At 43.7% G+C, this 18,156-nt stretch overlaps 3 protein-coding genes across 8 annotated transcripts; 1 reads left to right on the top strand and 2 right to left on the bottom strand.

Moving 5' to 3' along the window:
- The first annotated feature begins 343 nt into the window (after nt 1-343).
- LOC130516428 (acyl-coenzyme A thioesterase 1-like) lies at nt 344-4,237 on the top strand. Of its 4 annotated transcripts, none has more exons than XM_057017492.1 (4): nt 344-471; nt 1,593-2,103; nt 2,178-2,380; nt 2,637-4,237. In XM_057017492.1, exons 2-4 carry the CDS (start codon nt 1,647-1,649, stop codon nt 3,264-3,266), a joined length of 1,290 nt encoding a protein of 429 aa, XP_056873472.1. In that variant the 5' UTR covers nt 344-471; nt 1,593-1,646; the 3' UTR covers nt 3,267-4,237. The 4 variants fall into 4 exon arrangements, with proteins under 4 accessions (XP_056873472.1, XP_056873474.1, XP_056873473.1 ...); XM_057017494.1 differs by having other exon boundaries at nt 430-506; XM_057017493.1 differs by lacking the exon at nt 344-471 and adding an exon at nt 1,003-1,418.
- A 1,296-nt stretch (nt 4,238-5,533) lies between these two features.
- Nucleotides 5,534-10,405, bottom strand: slc35b2 (solute carrier family 35 member B2). 2 transcript variants are annotated; one of them, XR_008947479.1, is made up of 5 exons: nt 10,151-10,405; nt 8,148-8,335; nt 7,870-8,030; nt 6,082-7,477; nt 5,534-6,025 (listed from the first exon to the last, which is right to left on the bottom strand). XR_008947479.1 is itself a non-coding variant. In XM_057017491.1 (4 exons), the coding sequence occupies exons 1-4, from the start codon at nt 10,168-10,170 to the stop codon at nt 6,548-6,550; spliced, it is 1,299 nt and encodes a 432-aa protein (XP_056873471.1). In that variant the 5' UTR covers nt 10,171-10,405; the 3' UTR covers nt 5,534-6,547. The 2 variants fall into 2 exon arrangements, 1 of the variants encoding a protein (XP_056873471.1); XM_057017491.1 differs by having other exon boundaries at nt 5,534-7,477.
- Nucleotides 10,406-11,428: 1,023 nt separating this feature from the next.
- On the bottom strand, nt 11,429-17,589 carry nfkbie (nuclear factor of kappa light polypeptide gene enhancer in B-cells inhibitor, epsilon). Of its 2 annotated transcripts, XM_057017498.1 has the most exons (7): nt 17,436-17,589; nt 16,807-17,352; nt 14,865-14,967; nt 13,640-13,850; nt 13,478-13,566; nt 12,344-12,592; nt 11,429-12,039 (listed from the first exon to the last, which is right to left on the bottom strand). In XM_057017498.1, exons 2-7 carry the CDS (start codon nt 17,121-17,123, stop codon nt 11,971-11,973), a joined length of 1,038 nt encoding a protein of 345 aa, XP_056873478.1. In that variant the 5' UTR covers nt 17,124-17,352; nt 17,436-17,589; the 3' UTR covers nt 11,429-11,970. The 2 variants fall into 2 exon arrangements, with proteins under 2 accessions (XP_056873478.1, XP_056873477.1); XM_057017497.1 differs by having other exon boundaries at nt 16,807-17,571.
- Nucleotides 17,590-18,156: the final 567 nt, after the last annotated feature.

Genomic DNA, 18,156 nt, shown 5'->3' with positions numbered 1-18,156 from the left:
TGACCAACCCAGCAGGAAATCGTGACCCTATATAAGTTTCATTTAACAACACCGTAGCATTTTGTGTGCGCGCGTTTGTGTTATACCACTGTTGATTACCGTATTTACCTAAAACATCCTGAAGCGTTAAAGTAACTAAACAAATGCTGACATCTAGTGGTAAAACCGTTCTTGTGTACGTGTCATCGTTTTCCAATGGTACAACTTTCGATTAGCGGGGGTGGTTTAAGTATTCTCATTATCCGAAACAAGAAATGTCTCTTTAAATTAATCCCAAACATAAATGTTTTTTATAATATAAGTATTATTTTAATACAGGACGGCTGCAACTAGTTTGACAGCAATTACAAAATACAAAAACCAAAACGTAACTAACAATCCCCCCCCCCCCCCCCATGTTGGTTAAAGTGCTTGCGTCCAGTTGCCGATCAGCTAGCGTAAGCGTTCAAAAATCTTCGTTATTTGTTGTGGGTAAGTGTCTACGTTGGTTGATGTCAACTACACAGGTATAAATTTCACTTGTATTCTAGTGAAGAATAAGTTTTATTAAAGAAAAGGTCGCCAACTTGACGAATTTCTAGCAAACCCTGGTCACTTTTCAAGGCGACCTCTATTGTCAAAAGCGACTCGCGATAAATCGAGTGACTTTTTCTAGCGAGACTGAAGTGAAAACATGCATCGTTCTCCTGGGAACTCCGAGAAGTTAATTTGAATGACCATGTGGCAAACTGCTATCGAAAAACTAAAGTTAGTTCAGTTTATCTTTTAAGATGAGAGTACTTTTCGACCGAGATGACTGGGCACAGACATCGACGAATCGTTCTGCTGGCAGTCAGAGCAGAGTCGGTGAATGTTCTCAGTCATCCAGGTCGAAGTGGATCTTCAGTTCTGAAGAAGCCTCTTTGGAAAAGAGGTGAAAGGTCTTCGAAAAAACGAACAAAAGTCCGGTGGAATTGACTTACGCCAGCAGCGCAGCGGTGTGCGCCGCGCATGCGCAACGGCACTCGCCAGTAACGCGCCTGCGTCACGATGTAGGAAGCGGCTCTGCACATTGTCTCACCACAGCAACATGCACCTTATGGAACCTGCACCTTATGGAACCTGCACCTTATGGACCCCGCACATGATGGAACCTGCACCTTGTGAAACTCAAACGCGTTCCCCGCAACCTCACTTTGAAAGTTTCCTTACACTCTCACCGATAGAAACATCCGCTTTTTCCATGCCTAAGTTCACCCACAAATAATCACACGAGTGTGAAACCTCAAGATCTTTGATCTTTCAAGAGAGAGTTTTTTTTTCCAAAGCAACATACCGTATTACAACTACAGTATGTTCCATTGTGTTGCGCCTGCCCTCTATACTGCTGGTGTAGAATAATGTAAACCACAGTCAGCAACTATAGAAAACAATACAAGGTAAGATGTGGAATACAGAATTAAAATACACATTCGTAATGTGGGGTGGCCCACGGAGCAATCATAACTTTCACTCAACAGGACATTTGTGTGGATTTATATTTGCTTGTATGATGCAAGTCTATTCTCTCCTGTTCTTCCAATAGCTAGTACTTTTTTGTTATTTACATGCAGTGATGACAGTGCTGAAATAAAAGAGAAGACAGTTGGACAAGCCCAGGAGCAGAAATGGCTTGCGCACAAATTCGCCTGAAACTTCTCCCCAGCATTCACACTTTCTTCAATAAACTGGTGCATGTCAAGGTGGAGGGGGTGGCTCCTCACAAGTCCGTCGAACTGAGGTCTAAAGTGGTGGATGACAGGGGGATGGTCTTCAAGGCGTCTGCCTTTTACAGAGCAGATGAAAACGGCAGCGTGGACGTCTGCAGCGCGCCTTCTCTGGGTGGAAGTTACACAGGAGTGGAGCCCATGGGTTTGTTTTGGTCTCTAGCGCCAGAGATTCTGCATAATAAGTTCACAAAGAAGAATGTCCTCAGCCCAACGTTGGTGGAAATACAAGCAGTTAATGGCGAGACTGGTGAGGTCCTGGTATCGGAAACTAACGAAAGACGATATATGATGGAGGGGATGAAGAGAATACCCGTCCAAGAAGGAAGAATCCGAGGAGTCCTCTTCATACCACCAGGTTAATTACTTATGCTTGTAAGGTTGATGAAGACTCTCAATTTTCCTTTCAATTTCTAAACTTGTTTTCTGCAGGAAAGGGTCCGTTCCCTGGAATAATGGACTTGTACACATTTGGTGGAGGTCTTTCTGAGCCCAGAGCGAGTCTCCTGGCAAATGAGGGTTATGTGGTTCTGGCGCTGGCATATTATGGCTACCAAGACTTACCAAAAAAGCCTAAAATGCTGGACTTGGAGTACTTTGAGGAGGCTGTGAAATATCTGAGGGACCATCCAGAGGTAAATATCGAAATCGAGAGCAGGGAAATATTTGGAGAGGGTTTTTTGATATTTGTCATTGTTCCTGATATTTGTACTTTTGTTTGTATCTGTACATTATTAAATTGTTGGCAGGCCAACACGTCATTTAAACAACCTTAGTGGAAGCTCAGGCACATTGAGCTGTTTGGATTTAAGCATGTTTGTCATATTCCTCTACAGTGTATTTGATGACATTTTAAACAATAATCGTATTATTTACTCAATAATTGTACAGGTCAAAGGTCCCGGGATAGGCCTTATATCCATCTCTTACAGTGGCGGTTTGGCTATGGCGATGTCTTCTTTCCTCCCTGGGATCACAGCGACTGTCTGCATTAATGGCTGCATCGGGAATACCGTCCTTCCTCTACGTTACAAAGATATTGTGATTCCGCCTCTTCCCCCTGACACTGCGAATGTTACATTCACTGATTCTGGGCTTGTAGACATCCGTGATGCCTTACCAGATCCTTCTTCAGAAGAGAGCAAAGCCTCAATATTTCCGATTGAACGCGCCAGCTGCCGCTTCCTGTTTGCAGCTTCTGAGGATGACCACAACTGGAACAGCGTGACCTCCGCAAAGCACGCCGCAGCGGTGCTGAGGGATCACGGCAACCAGGCGTTTGACGTGGTCACATATCCGAAAGCCGGGCACTTTTTAGAAGTCCCTCACATGCCTTTTTGCCCTTCAGGCTTTCATGCTGCAGTAGGAACTAATGTGGTGTTTGGTGGGGAACCAAAAGCCCACAGTGAGGCTCAACTGGACCTGTGGGGAAAAGTCCAAGAATTCTTCAGAACTTACTTGGGTAACAAGTCAAACATTGCCGCTTACCCTGATAACAATAATAATAAAATTGAGATTTGATAAGGATGCAAGTGTCCTAAAATGACCAGTCAAAAACATATTGCAAATAAACGTTATTGCCACTAACTCCCTGGTGATGTGTTGTCACAGGAAAAACTGAATTATGAAGACTTCACAAGTGAGTATAGTTTATGTAATTTGGCTACTTTAAGTAGTACTAATTAAAAATCTTTGAAATTTGGAACAATAAGGTTTCTAAATCGATCATAAATCTTTTTGTGGGACTAACATGTAAATCCTGAGATCTGTTCTTGGTTTAATGTCTGACTCCCTTGATAATTTCTTCATTCTGACTGAATATGAATTAATTCCTTGGAAAAAAAATAAAGTGAGCTTGAGTTTCTTTACTTCCTTTCAGACTACAGCTGCATTCTCCCTCTAATAGAAGGGAGATTATTTGATTCCGCTGAATATAGATTAATCTCTTACCAACGCCTGACCAGTAGTGTTGTAACGTAACGCTGCTGTGCTGTTATCGCCATCTAGCGGTGTGAGGGTGTAACTGCAGGCAGAGCCGCACGCACTTTTGGCAGTTACCCAAGTGCATTCAATGCTGAGCTGCACTTTTCTGTTTCTCTTTACAAATGTACATTGTGCAATGGTTTCCTGAATTCATGAAATAATTTCAGGAAATCTTAAAAAGCAGAACATTCCGTTGTTCTAGAAGACCACGCACTGCACAAATTATGGAGGATTGTTGTAAAGTGTGAGCCGTCATCAGCTGAAAACGGCAGGAAACGTTGATGTAGCTGATGATGTATGTTTTTTTAACCTGGAATTTGTGCATTTTGTACTAGACTGAGTGGGCAGCTGCAGGCGCTTTTTCTGCTTTCGTCAGTAAAATTAGTGGACGTCAGTTTTTCAGTTCACACACCCTCATTCAAGTCATAGTGCTTAAGGGGAACTTCGGATGCGTCATACGGAACAGCATAACTGCCGTGACACTGCTGAATTAAACTTAGTGATGCTGATATTTTGTGTGCGCTCTCTTATATGTGGAAAAAGGTATTGTGAAATACCCGAGGCTTGAGATACGAAGGTCTCGTTTAACCGAATATGCTGCAACAACCCGATCTTTTATGTGATGGGGACGGACATTTCTGCAACTCCTGGTCTGATTCTGCTGCAAACGCGCAGTAGGACTTTTCATTTATGAAAGCACTGAACACTAGAGGCAGGAACTGGATAAACACCCACACGCAGAAAGACAGAAACGAGATGTGCTTATGTAGGGGGAAAAAAAGAAAGCCTAAATTAAACCTCGTGTAACATCCAGCAAATGACGACAACGACAACCTTTGACTCCAGACATCGAGGGTGGAAAGTTTGTTTTGTCACACACGGGAGGTGTCCATGCGTGGAGTCATGAGGGCTAGATGTGCTGTAAACTATTTTTGAATGAATAGTGAATACAGGACCTGGTGGGTTGCAGTTAAACGGTGGAGAATGTGCAGAAGTCTGTAGATGCATGGACCATCTCTGAATTCACAACCACATTTGCAGCTTATCAAGTAAATAAAAAGCAAAAAACATCAATGCTTTAATCTTATTGATGGATTTTTCTATGTACAACCAGTTATAAAGAACATATCCCAAAACTATTATCGTCTAAGTGATTGAAGAGTCCAGACTAAAGGCCAAACACTCTGCCTCACATCTTTAGTCAGATGTGGAGGCCAGATGTGAGTTTACAGCACTGCTCTACATCTGTGGGCCTTCTGACTGCATCAATGCCACCTTGTGAGCACTGGAGAGAGGAAGACCTCCATTGACGCACTACTGCTGGGCTAAAAAGACGTCTTGAGATTAAAATGCGTCCGGGGAAATTCCCCAGTCTGCCGGGTGCAACATCAACAGAGAGGGAGGAAATGTTAACACGCACTTTACAGTCAGAAGCCGGCCTTCAGTTTCAGGTTCACTGAATCCTGCAGAGCAGAATGCAACACGCAGCAGGAAATGGAGGACTAAAATCCAATGTTTTGTAAAGAAACATTGGGTTGAGAAGAATACCAGTAAATAAAATGTAAATTAACCCAAAGTCAGAAAAGTCCACCAACTTTTTTGAAGATCTGCATTTTCAGCCAAACATCTGCCCACATGAGGCACGTCTCACTTCCCAGCCTCATATTTGCCCTCAGCAGGTGAGTCCCTCCCTTATCATCCTGCTCCAGGTTTCTCCCTGTTAAAAGCAACTTTTTCACTTGCTCTGTAAAGACTCCAGAGATCAAAACAGACGCCGTGTGTATAAAGGTGGATCAAATACAGCCTTTTCAGTGTACATTTTATTATTAATAGATAAAAACAAGGTAACAGTAGAATTGCATTTCCCTTGTATGCGTTAACGATGCTAATCTTCCCCTCGGCCAACAGTGTTTTCACATTGTTACGGCTGCGACGAGCATCTCCATCGTCCGTTCACTTTCCTCCGAACATTCACAGCCAAAGAAACACATGAAAAAGACATCCAAAAACACACAACGGGCTCGTAGGTGGAAAATAAACAATAAGTAACATTTTAAACATTAAGAAAAACCTATTCTGAGACAAAAAATAAGAAGAAAATGAACTAATGTAACATGTACCCACATCAGCGTCTGCCTCTGAGAGAGCAGATCATTTCTAATCAGTACACTCCAACAGTGCGCAACCGTAGCCTCTGCTAAAACAATATAAATTAAATAGTAATATAAACACCATTAGGTGAGTCTATGTTTACAGGTGTATAAAAATTGAATTCCACATTAAGACTTGTTAAAGACCTGTTTTCCAATACGGTGGACTTTGAAATGGCGCCTAAAAATACCTCAATAGGTACAAAGTGTTGTCTTCCTTTTTTATATATATATTTGGGGAAATTTGGGAAAAGCCATTCAATGATCTTTGATTGCACAACACACGTACAGTGGAGGGAATAAACAAACCATCCCGATCAACCTGTATTTAAGACAGTACAGTGCGTACTTTACATAACAGTTGAAAACAGTTCTGATGATCGGAATGCCGCATCAAACAGCAGAAAGAAATGTTACGGTCAGGAGCCTTTTAAACTAGCAAAAAGGAAATGTGAAAGAAACAGTTTGAAACTATTTGGAATTGGGAATCCGTGTAATCTTCCAGGCACTCAAAATATCTGCAACCCCTCATTTAACAAGTCACCCACGAAGAAATATTGGTGTTAGAGTAAAACCCGCCGCATCCCTTCCTGTACCACTGAGAGATACACAAAAATAGGCAAAAGGGACCACTGAAAACGTGGTCTCAGTTCATACCCCGGTGTAGTGCTACACCTTCTGAACGTGTGATTGCCCCGACCGATGGCCCGTCTTCTTGCGGCTGCGTGCGTACACACGTAGGAAAAGTGCTAAGAAAACCACAGCCACGCCGATGCCGCCTACCGCAGTGATGGCGTGACCGTAGAGGAAACAGGAGAGGAGGATGGCGAAGGCCTGCCGCAGCGTCATGATGATCGTAAAAACTGCGGCGCCAAACTGATTTATGGTGTAGAAGATAAATAGTTGGCCGCACGCCGAGCACACGGACAGCAAAATGGCGTGAAAGGCAAACTCGGAGTGGCGGGTCATGAAGGCAAGCGAGTCAAAGAAGGCGCCCTGCTCCAGCAGCGAGCCGACGGTGAAGAGACAGGAGAACATGTTCACCCCAAACATCATCTGCACCGACGACATCTTGTACTTGAACAGGTTGTCCTGCCAGTTAGAGGTGAAGCTGTCGAAGACGATGTAGCCCACGAGGATGACGAGCCCGCTGAAGGTGGTGACCGTGGACGGGTGTTTGCTGGCGTGGCTGGACAGCAAGAACATGCTGACGCCCATGGAGATCAGCACGGCGGTAAAATACTCCCAGTATTCGTAGCTCTTGTGAGAGATGATTTTACCCATCAGCATCACAGGAATGACTTTGGAGGCCTTGGCAAGCACCTGCGTGGGGAAACTGATGTATTTGAGGGCCTCGTACTGGCACCAGCTGCTGAGGATGTTGGAGAGGGACGCGAAGGAGTACTTGTACATGGGCGCTCCGTGGCGAGGTTGGTGGAACATGAGGCACCACAACCCGGACACGGTCAGAGCGAGGATCCGGTTCATGAAGACCAGGAACTGAGAGTCTGTGAACTTCTCCCCCGCCTCTTCTGGAGTCGCAGCGTAGGAGCGCGTCATCACCCTCTCCTGCAGGACCCCCCACGTCAGGTAGGACACCTGGACATGAAAAAGCTGGAACTGAAATCACTGCTTAAAAAGACACATTTGAACATCTTTCAATAAATAAAAAATAAAAAAACTCCCCAAAACCAATTAGCATTACTTGGGTTTCATAGGTGACGGCTCCTGAATAATTGAGAGAATATGGAGAATTCCATAATATGGAGAAGAAGTTGGTATGAAGAGTATGCAAGGAGCAGTTTGTTGACACAGTTAAACCTGCACGTTGCTACCCGGGACCAGCCTTTCGTACCCAACAAGGACATCGCTCCTTCAAAGGGTTCATGAATAACACTGTTTAAACAGTGCACCAATAATGTGTTGGTAAATGGATTACAGAGGATTCCTTCTGCGTATGCAGGGACAGTATACACTGGGAGGATCCCCACCTGGAGTCCAGCGGCACAAAAGATCAATTTGATGGCCTGTTTGACTGATGATCCCGAATCCCCTTCGTTCCTGGGTAAAACCGGAACATCATCCAAAAGACCTGCTTTGGCCTCACTGCCGAACACACAGGCTTTTATGACAGTGTAACAAACGCCGCTACCTGTAATAAAGGCAGAAAACACGCAGACAACCAGTAAGAATCAAATAAAGATGATCCACATGAATAGATTTTTTAGGTAAAAGAGAACTACCGCACACGGCAATATGGAAGTCAGACCTGTTTCTAAGTAGCTGGTGCGCTTAAAATAGCGAATGAGGAGGTAGCCTGGTATGATGATGGTGGCGTATCCCAGCAGGTTGACCAGGAAGCGTAAGAGCCAGACGTCGCGCCAGCCTTCCAGCAGCGACAACTCTTCAGCGGCGCCATGCGAAGGGAAAAAAAGCAACACGACTGCCAGCCCAAACCTGCAGGACAAGGAGTGAAAAGGTTTAAACAAACAAGATTTCAAGATTTCACAAGGAAATCAAGCCCACTAACATGCCACCGCTCTTTTCCTTTTTTATGGCCTGTCAAAGTAAATCAAACGACTTGAAGAAGTCATATTTAGGCGGCTTGTTCGTTGTGTACTCGCTAATAATGATCAGCAACACATCCAGAGGTGGCAGGACAGTAGTTTTTAACCTGTCACTCATTCAGCTGGGTGCTGGTTAGTCTGGTTTCAAGTATGAACATCCATCCGCATTAAACGTTTGCTAATATATTAGAAAAAGAAAACATCATGGCCACCTGTTGTACACCTATTTTTGGTAATATATTGAAATGAACACTAAGAGCCCCGATCTCCATGTAGACTAACGTTATGTAAATGAAAACATTTTTAAATAAGGGGAAATAATGAATATTTGAAGGGTGTTACCTTGGAAAACAGCCCTGTAGCACTGACATCCTATTCGTTGATCCCACAGTGGTTGACTATTTTTAATCTTTATAGTGGCACCCTCAAGCAAAACAGTCATCCAAATGGAAAGACCTTTTTAACCATTTGTTTTTCAAATAAATTGTTCATTTACAGACAACTACATATTAGACAATTGTAAATGGAATTAGCATTATAACTGCTGTGTAACACTAGATGTCATTTTATTAAATTAACTATATTTTAATATGTATGAAATATCTGATACTCTTTTCTTCTTCATTTACTTCAGATATTAGTTTCTGGGAGGCTTTTACTGGTGCTTGGCTACTAGACTTAATATGACATTAACTGTCCACCAGTTCCCACATTTATTTATTGGCAAACACTCACCACAACTTCTATTTTCCAAGACGAGCACCCCATTCTTACTCACACCAGACAGCGCACCACTGCTGAACACTGGGATGCCATAAGCTCAGATACAGTGGCTGAGAGGATGATCTGTTGTGCAGGTTATAGATAACACAAGATATTCACCCTTGTAACGCCACCAAAATAAAAAAAGCTACGGTCACGGCGAAGCGCCTCTGTAGGACTGTCCTCCCTGCAGTCGTGGTGCTGAGTGTGGATCATATTGAATGTGCAGGGAGGCCTCTTCCCTGGGGTCTGTGGATCGCACGCATACAGAGCCTCTTTGTGCAGGACTCCAGGCCAGCCAGCAGCCCACGGTGGACTGACCTGAACAAGCTATTTAACACATGGAGGAATTTGCTCCACCATAGGTGCCGAGACAGAAATATACCTGTTTTCTGAGTCCATATGACAGCAGCTGTAGATAGAAGCCACCTATTCATACTGATGCATAAGCTGTCAAATACAGTTCATAATGGGGTGGTTACTTATTATATAGTATAAGAGCTTGGTAAACAAATAAAACCCGTTACTACTGGAAGAACATCTCAGGTAAACACTTATTATTGAGAACAGTGGAATATATATGTGGAAACAAACTAACAACTGAAACATACAGAGGAACTACACGTAGGAATACTGCAAGGAATTCTGCACCCTTGCAATTAGCCTTAATGAAAGATGATCGTACACATGCGTATGAACCTGTTTAAAGTTCAGGGTCCCCCCTGTAAAACACACATTAAAAAGTCGAAATCAAGCAAAATCAGGATATCTGGAAAAAGCCATTTGCGTCATCAAACTCACAACGAGCAACACCGGGTCCACTAGCCAGAAAAACAATTATCATTACTCTGATGGACACTGACTGTAGTATACAGAATTATGACAATGCATCAGATATTTACATGCACTTATTTTTGCCGTCAGTCTAGCTGGATACCGTTACCTCCATGAAAAAGATGTCATTGTCCCACACTCGCCCGAAATCTGGCGTCGCACACAGGCCGACAGACTCAAACTACTCCGCTGGAACAACGCATGGAGCCTCGCCGGGGTGTCAGCAGACGTTCCCTGAACAAACCAAACCTTTTGATGGGGTGTAGCCGCCTTGTGCTTCCACTTTTTTCAATGGCCGAAGTGTTCAGCCAGGCAGGGAAAACACCAACGAAGGCCTGCAAAAAGAGAGGAACCTCGGGCTCGCCGTGGCAACACTGCCCCCAGCGCCACGGATGAGTAACTACAGATACAAAAAAATCCCTTTTCCCCCACCAACTGAGCTAAATAATATACACCTATGTAATAAATGTACACGAAATGCCACATAAATGCAAAAAAAAAAAAAAAAATCACAGTTACGATTTTTAAAAAAAATGTATTGTTTAATTAGAAGAGCCTCTGCAGCTATCGAGATTAAGATTAAGATTCTCATCCAAATTGTGGTTGAGGCCATTGAGAATACTCTATATATAAACGGGGTTTTCAGTGACATTAATATGCAACTGAGGCAACAATATTTATTCTGTGATCTCACCCTGACTGATTAATTTAACTTCGGTAGTGATGTCCTTAATAAAATGAACTCATTTTTCTAATTTAAACCTAGGTCTTTCTGTTGGATGGTAAGAAGTTAGTAAGTGTACTTATTTATTCCATCTTTATTGAAAGATGCATGGTTTGTCCAGCATGCTAGCACTACAATCCTGAGCCTATAACATAAAAAGAGCAGTAGACTCTCCATAGAAAAGTGTCCACTTCTTCATACTTTTTTCAGAAGCTGCAACAATGAGGTTCTATTTGTGATGAGTTAATTATTACAATTAAGTTTCTATGGCCTCGTACTGAATGTTCACAATGGGGAGTTTCTATTGTACAACCTGTCTTTCACTTGCAGCCGATTGGAATTTCCAATCCGCAGTTCTTTATCTGTCAAAGCAATCAGGAAGTCAATTACAGGAAAACAACTGACAAGAACAGTCTGTACAAAAAGTGCCGGGAAAAACTGAAGTGACCCCAGTTGTTATTTTTGTGACGAATTGATGATCAGTTGATTTTAGTGATTAGCTGAGTCCATCCCCTTTCGCTCCAGGGAGGAAATAAACAAAACAAAGCTGTTTTCTGGTTCCATTAGTCAGATTTATTAGGTTAAATTCATGACCTCAAGTTGTTCAATAACAGGTTTTGTTTTAATCCCAGCAACTGTTTACTTAAAAGAGCACAACAGACAGCAACTTTATGACATTTTTATTTTAATACAAAATAAATGAACTGCTTACATTAAGAAGCCGGGGCAGTATAATTCAGCGTCAAAGGCCAGTTGCAGTTGACTGCAGATTAACGATAAATAGAAAAAAAAATAAAAATCAAGCAGCAAACCAACAACAAAATCCAAAGGCCCGAGCTGTATACTGTCTAATATTAAACATCAGACATTGAGAGGATGATTAGTTGGTGTTATTATGACTGCAGCTCTTTCCGGAGCAGTTTTATGTTGACTAGGTGGAACATCAGATTAAACTAATTCAAAGGACGAAGAGGTAGAGTTTAATCTGGAAACGCTAGAAGTCTGTTTGCAACCACTGCAGAGGCAGGTGAGAAGCAAAGAAAGCAGGCCGCTGTCTCATGTCCATCGACTCTATGTGTTCATTCAAGCACAATTACAATTATGGTGCACATACATTTTGTCTACGTTGAGGATAAATACAGATCAGGTTCAAATGTACTACAACACGACTGGTTGAATCATCCCTCAGCCTGTGATTCCATCAGTCAAAAATTCACGCCAACCACCGACCTACCGGAAATCTGGATGTCATCAAAGGGAAATACAGCCAAAATCTGGAGTTGAAAGAATTTCAGATAATCAGATTGAAATGTCTCATCAGGTGGAAAATACTGCTGACTGTCAGAATACGGCAGAAACGACCCTGTTTGGCAGTTTATCTGAAATTTACAATTCTTATTTAATATGTGTAAATCTTATTTTTCAATAAACTGGGGGTAAAGGATGGCACTTTCTCTATCATGCAATAAAATCCAAAGGGATGTTACAAAGAAAAAGCCTTCCCCAAGTGCCCCAAAACAGGGCCATGTATTCTAGCCTCAGCAACGGCCTAGAGATTTAGCCCTCGCCCTCACTTACGTCCTCGTTGCCATCGGCCAGATCCAGCGCCGTCTCATCCTCCATGTTGCGCAGCATTGTGTCAGCGCCAGACTGGCAGAGGATGGTGGCGATGGAAGCGTCCCGTCTCCCCACCGCGAGGTGCAGGGGGGTGCAGCCGTTAAACATGGCAGTGTCCACATTGGCCCCCCTGCTGAGCAGCAGCTTCACCGACGTGATGTCGCGCAGCTCGACGGCAAAATGGAGAGCCGTTTTCCCGCTTGTTCCTTCCTGTGATGGACACAGATGGAAAACAATGTGGTGAAATTCTACACCGGATGAGCAACACCGCGAGAAGACAATTTGAGACTGAAGGATCGCTGGTCGAGGTGGCAGATTATGGACTGTGGTTCTGGTTAGAGAATCAAGGCGGGTGGAGAGAGAGGTTTGAATTGGTCTGGTTGACGGGGTGAACAAAGGGATAGTAGTAAAGGCTTGTGATCAAAGCCTCTTGGCTCTGGTCTTTTGGAAATCAAGGAAGTCCTGCAGGTCCTTGATGATCAGCGTGCATTTCATCCTATTCCTGCAGGGGGCTGTGGGGCTTTCATACACATTTGCTGGCAGCAATTTGGTTTGCCTGGTTTTCTTGTATTCATTTTGCATCCTCTGACTCAAGTAGGAGGAGCTGAGGAAGAGGAAAAACAAGTAGAAGGCATGGCTGTGTCTGAGGCTGAGTGATATCTTTGGCCCGTGACTTAAACCAAGAGGAATGTCTGGGGTAGTTTCTGGTCTCACAACCCTGTTCCATCCTATCACTAGAACATTATGAGTGTCCAAAGAGCCTGGCCCTATCATAACTCAAATCTAATTATGACCCCATGATTCCCACAGGCAGCCATGAGGTCAGATCATACAGTATCACTATCAGCAATGCACAGGTGCAGATTTACAGTCAGAGACACAACTTTGGGACCAGTAAACACACTCTGAGTGGGAGGAACCTCACTGCAGCAACTCCATTATGCCCCGGGGCAGTCATACTAATTATTTGACTCCAAAAGAATGTTAGAAGAGACAGTTTGTGTTATCTCATGAGGGGTCAGTCAGGTGAGGTGAGTCAGAGTAGTGTCCAAAACGCAGGACAAAGCAGATGAGGGTCAGGTTTCCTGAACTGACCTGAATATTCAGGTTGGCTCCTTTTTTTGCCAGGTCAGATATAATCTGATGGTGCCTGTTCAGTGCAGCCAGGTGAAGACAGGCAAGACCTGCAAACAAACCACAAACTCTTTAAATGACAAACTTTGGTTAGAGAGCTCCTTGAGCATTTAGTCTTCTCACCTTTCCAGTTCTGGGTCTCGAGGACTGGCGCCAGCTTGCTCGGGGACACGTGTTTGGTCATCTCGCTAGCCGTCTCTACCTGGCCTTGCTGACAGGCCACGTGGAGCGCTGTGTTCCCATCATGGTCCTGCAGCTCCAGGCTAGCCCCTTTCTCCACCAGCTCCCTCACCACCCGCGTCAGGTTCAGGTAGGTCGCCAGGTGCAAAGGGCTCTGCAGATCACCCAACAAAAACCTGTAATGTCTTCAGGACTTTAGAACAGATCTGCCTGATTTTGTTAGATATTTACGGAGGAAAATATCTTCTGCGTATAAGTGGGACTTAGAAAACCCTCACTACCGAATGTTCGAGATTCCGTAATGACAATTACAGTTTGTTGTTTTAACCCTGATGTTCTGCTTCACCCAGGCTTCTGGAGAACAGTGAACAGGCGTTTACCTGTTGCATCCAGCGGTTGGCTCAACTCAGAGAAGGAAGGAAAAAAATTTCAACAGAGAAAGTGGAAGCTGCACTTTCCAAGACAAACAAGCCTTGCAGTCGCACCAAATTCCCCTATGTCGAGGGTTGTGTGGGTGAATAACTGGATTGTTTCATGGCGACACTCCTCGTTTTTAAATTTGACAGAATCAAAAAGAAAGCCAAACTGCGTCAGTCCAACGCACAACAATCTGGCCAAAAAAGGTCACAGGGATGCATCATCATTCAGTCTGATGGCAAATGAGTAAATCTGGGACGTGAATGAATCCAGAGGTGACATCTTAGAATGACTACAGCATGAAATTAAGACACAAAATGGAGTCAGATCTGACTCACAAGAGAAGTGCTGAGTCTGATACTCAGATTTTTACTTTCAACAGGTGTGACTGTGCTCAGTTTCACTTTGGTCTCTGCACACGCCAAAGAATTGGTCTGACCTGTCGAGAGGCTGAAACAATTCCTAGACCCACAGCCATACAAGGACCTCCTCTCTGTGATTCTATTTCTACAGGAGTTAGAGGAGGGGATTTTCCACTCAAAGCCCCCAAAAAGCTGCCACTGGAACTACCCACAGTGGCGTCTCTCCCAATCTGCACATAAAGAGGAACAACAATTCTCTAGAAGTACAAAGGTAAAATAATAATGGCAACGCTTCCAAAAACAAGCTAGCGACTGAGGGGAAGTCACTGTGGAGCAAGAAATTCCAACAGAAGCTGCTGTGTAGCGAGGAAGAGGCGTGTCAGGCTCACCTGGTACAGGTTGTTTTGGATGTCCAAGACATTTTTTGGAAACAGCTGGATCAACTGTTGCGCAATGAACTCTTCTTCATGGATGATTGCTAAATGCAGGATTCTACAAATGTAAAAAAGGAAGACAGAGACCTTCAGCGTTAGTGTCTGCAAATGCTTGCAGCTGTGCATGATCTTAAATTGAGCAATCCCTCCTCCCAAAAAGCATCCGAGTTGAGTAACAAAGACAAAAAGCCCAGAACGTTGCTTCACAATTCTTCTGTATTTATCTTAGCACACTACCTCAAATTGTAATATTATGTGGGTGGAAAGCAGATGGTTGACATTGAGTAATATACTGTGCAGTTGTAGTGAAGGCGCAGCAGGTCACAGACACGAGCTGTGAAGACTGCCTCTCCGTAGAGGTCAACCCGGAACCCTTACGAAAACAGCACAACAAAAATACAAACCTCAAAACCCGTCTTACGAGTCGGGGCAGAGAGATGTGTACCAAGAGCAGGAAATGGAACGATGCAAACAACACTGGGTTTGTGCAAAGCTCATGCAGATTTGATTCAACCGGGGCTGCTAATACGGACGCCTCAGAGGGCAACGCTGCATTTTTGTCTCATCACAGGACAGCCGTCACCGACCCCCTGCAGAGACAGACAGCGGGGGATCAAACGGCCCCACAGGCAGAACGCACAGCTGTCTGCCTCCGTGAAGTCAATCGCTACTCATTTACATTCAAACCACCAAGTTTCCCTATATATTCGCATTTTTACGAGTCTCTCTTAAGACCTTAATCGCAGCAAAGGATTAGAATGACGTCATCACTGACATATGCGTGTGCCATACGCCCCAACAGAGGTGGATTTTTTTTTTACATTTTTCTGCACAGAAGTGAAAACATGTTCAACAATACATAAAAGGACACAAGTTCAAACAGATACATCAAATCATTTCCCCGATCAAAGCTGGACTAAACAAAGCGCAACGTGTTTTGACTATAATGACAAGAGAATTTAAAGTATTTCGACGTTGGCAGATGCCTGCTGATGAATGTCTTTGCCCTTTGGCTTACAGTTGCATTTTGATAATGAAGCCATGTGACCTTAAAAGATATCAGAGAGAAAACAACATGTTGGCATAATAAACCGCTGCGGTCTGTGTCAGAACACCCATGGCTCATACTGGATTTTTTTTTTCTTCTTACACCAGACATGACTGAACACACTGGGCGGATAAGTGAGAAACTCCCAGTGGCAAGAAGCACTCGAGACAAATAATGACCATTTCTGAATGTGAGGTCAGAGAAAACTATAAACGAGAGTCATCAACTACAGGGCATCGTCAGGGTCAGCTCACATGTGCAAATACCCTCTGTCCAGAACAATAAGTGATTAAGAGCCGTGCAGGGTACCGCCTCACAGCATGCACTTTGTGCGGTGCATGGGGAAGTCCAGGCCATATCTGTTTCACTTCTCTTTTCCAATACAGCAGCGCCATCCACATTCATGACAAGAGCAAGGCTCATCAAATACAAGTGGCTGGTGTCACACCATCGTGAATTCCCCCTTAAAACCAGCATCATGGAGGAAAAGAAAACGACCCAAATTCAATGCCATTTAAAGTTCAGATCAGAGTAGGGTTAGTTAACTTCATACAAATTCCATTCTATAGATAAATAAATTTTTTTTTTTTGTTCCATCTATAAAATGTCTCTGTTTTGAGTTTAAAACCTCAATTACATCCAATATGATGTTCGTTCATTACGACAGGCTCCAAATCTTCTGAAGTGGTACATTTGGGTTCTTTTCTTCCATGTTTGTAGGGAAACTATTTTTTTTACTAACAGTGGAAAATAAAAGCAAGTCAAAACGGAGGAAGTTTAAGTCTTATCTGCACGCCTGAGCTGAGAGCGTGCAGAAGCAATAAGATACCATTAAAAGAAGCGACTTACGTGTCTCCGTCCTCGGTGATGGTGGTGAGCAGGTTTTCCTCCTGTTCTGACAGTTCGCAGTTCTGGGCTTGCTCCTCTTTAGGGCTGGAAAGCTTGCAGCCCCCCACGACGTCTGACAGACTGTCCACCGTGATGGACGAAGAGCCGTAGGATGAGTCCAAGCGCTCCTCCGCGGTGGAAAACTTGGCGTCCCCGGGCTCGGTGCCGAGACTCTCCCTGGGTTCGTCCGACTTCAGGATAGAGCGGTACGAGTCAATGCCCGAGTCTATGCGGTTCTCCTCCAACAATTCATCTTTCCTGCAGTTGTCGCTCGCCATGGCGGTGCTGGGTCTGCTGCTCCGGCCTGTTGCCGAGAGTTTACAGGATACGAGAGCGCCTCGTCGCCGCTTGGTGCTCGGCGAAACGACCGAAGAAGAGCCCGCTGACGCCTGAAGAAACCACCGCTCCTTCGTGAAACCAAAGGATAGAGCCGCCGCGTTTCATGCCACTGGCCGAGCGCACACCATCCAACAGCAACGGGCCTCTAGTGTCGTATCTGTTGGAGGGCTTTAAAAGAAAGTTTGACCTGAAGTTACTACAACACAGTGTGGCTCAGTTTTGTCAGAAATAGTCGTACAAAGGCGACCAACCGTCTACATATCCGGTTAGAGAATGCGCTCCGGGCTGAGAACATCTGAGCAATGTAAAGCGATAAGGGGAAGCGCTGACATTCTGTTTTTGTCACGCGGGGATTCCCCAGCGCGCGTGAAGACAACGCGCTCCCCTACCGGGTGTCAGGTTCCGGTAGCCTATTGCCAGAACGGAAGTCGAACCTTCAAAATAAAACGATTTAAATCTAATATAAACGGATCATTTGGACTTTGATTCGCGATAACAATTCGAAATGTTGAAGTGGTTGGATGAATAAATAAAACGAAGCCTTTTAAAATTACATCCGAACCATGTTTGTTTTTTGTTATTTCTAAAAAAAAAAAAAGTGATTTAAATGTAGTTCATATGCGGAGATTAAAATTCCATCCAATGCATCGATTTATTTTAGTGGATGTTATATTATGGTAGTGCTGTCACACAATAAAGCCCAAATTGTAACACACGACAAACAAAAATAACATAACAAAGTATGTTTAAGTTACTGTAAAAAATATTTGGGAAAATATATTTCAACTAATTACATTTTGCGTTTATAAAAAGGGTAATTAATAAACATTGTGAGAAGTATTTTACATTTGAAATGCACTGTAGCCCATTTAGACTGAAATTAAACATTCAGTGATTTCAGGATTGGATTTTGGCAGACCTAATATGGAAATGTTTCTTTTTTCCAATACATGCAAACCAAATGTGCATCAA

This window comes from Takifugu flavidus, chromosome 19, assembly GCF_003711565.1.
Source record: "Takifugu flavidus isolate HTHZ2018 chromosome 19, ASM371156v2, whole genome shotgun sequence".
Taxonomy (NCBI): domain Eukaryota; kingdom Metazoa; phylum Chordata; class Actinopteri; order Tetraodontiformes; family Tetraodontidae; genus Takifugu; species Takifugu flavidus.
This window is presented reverse-complemented; position numbering and strand designations above follow the sequence as displayed.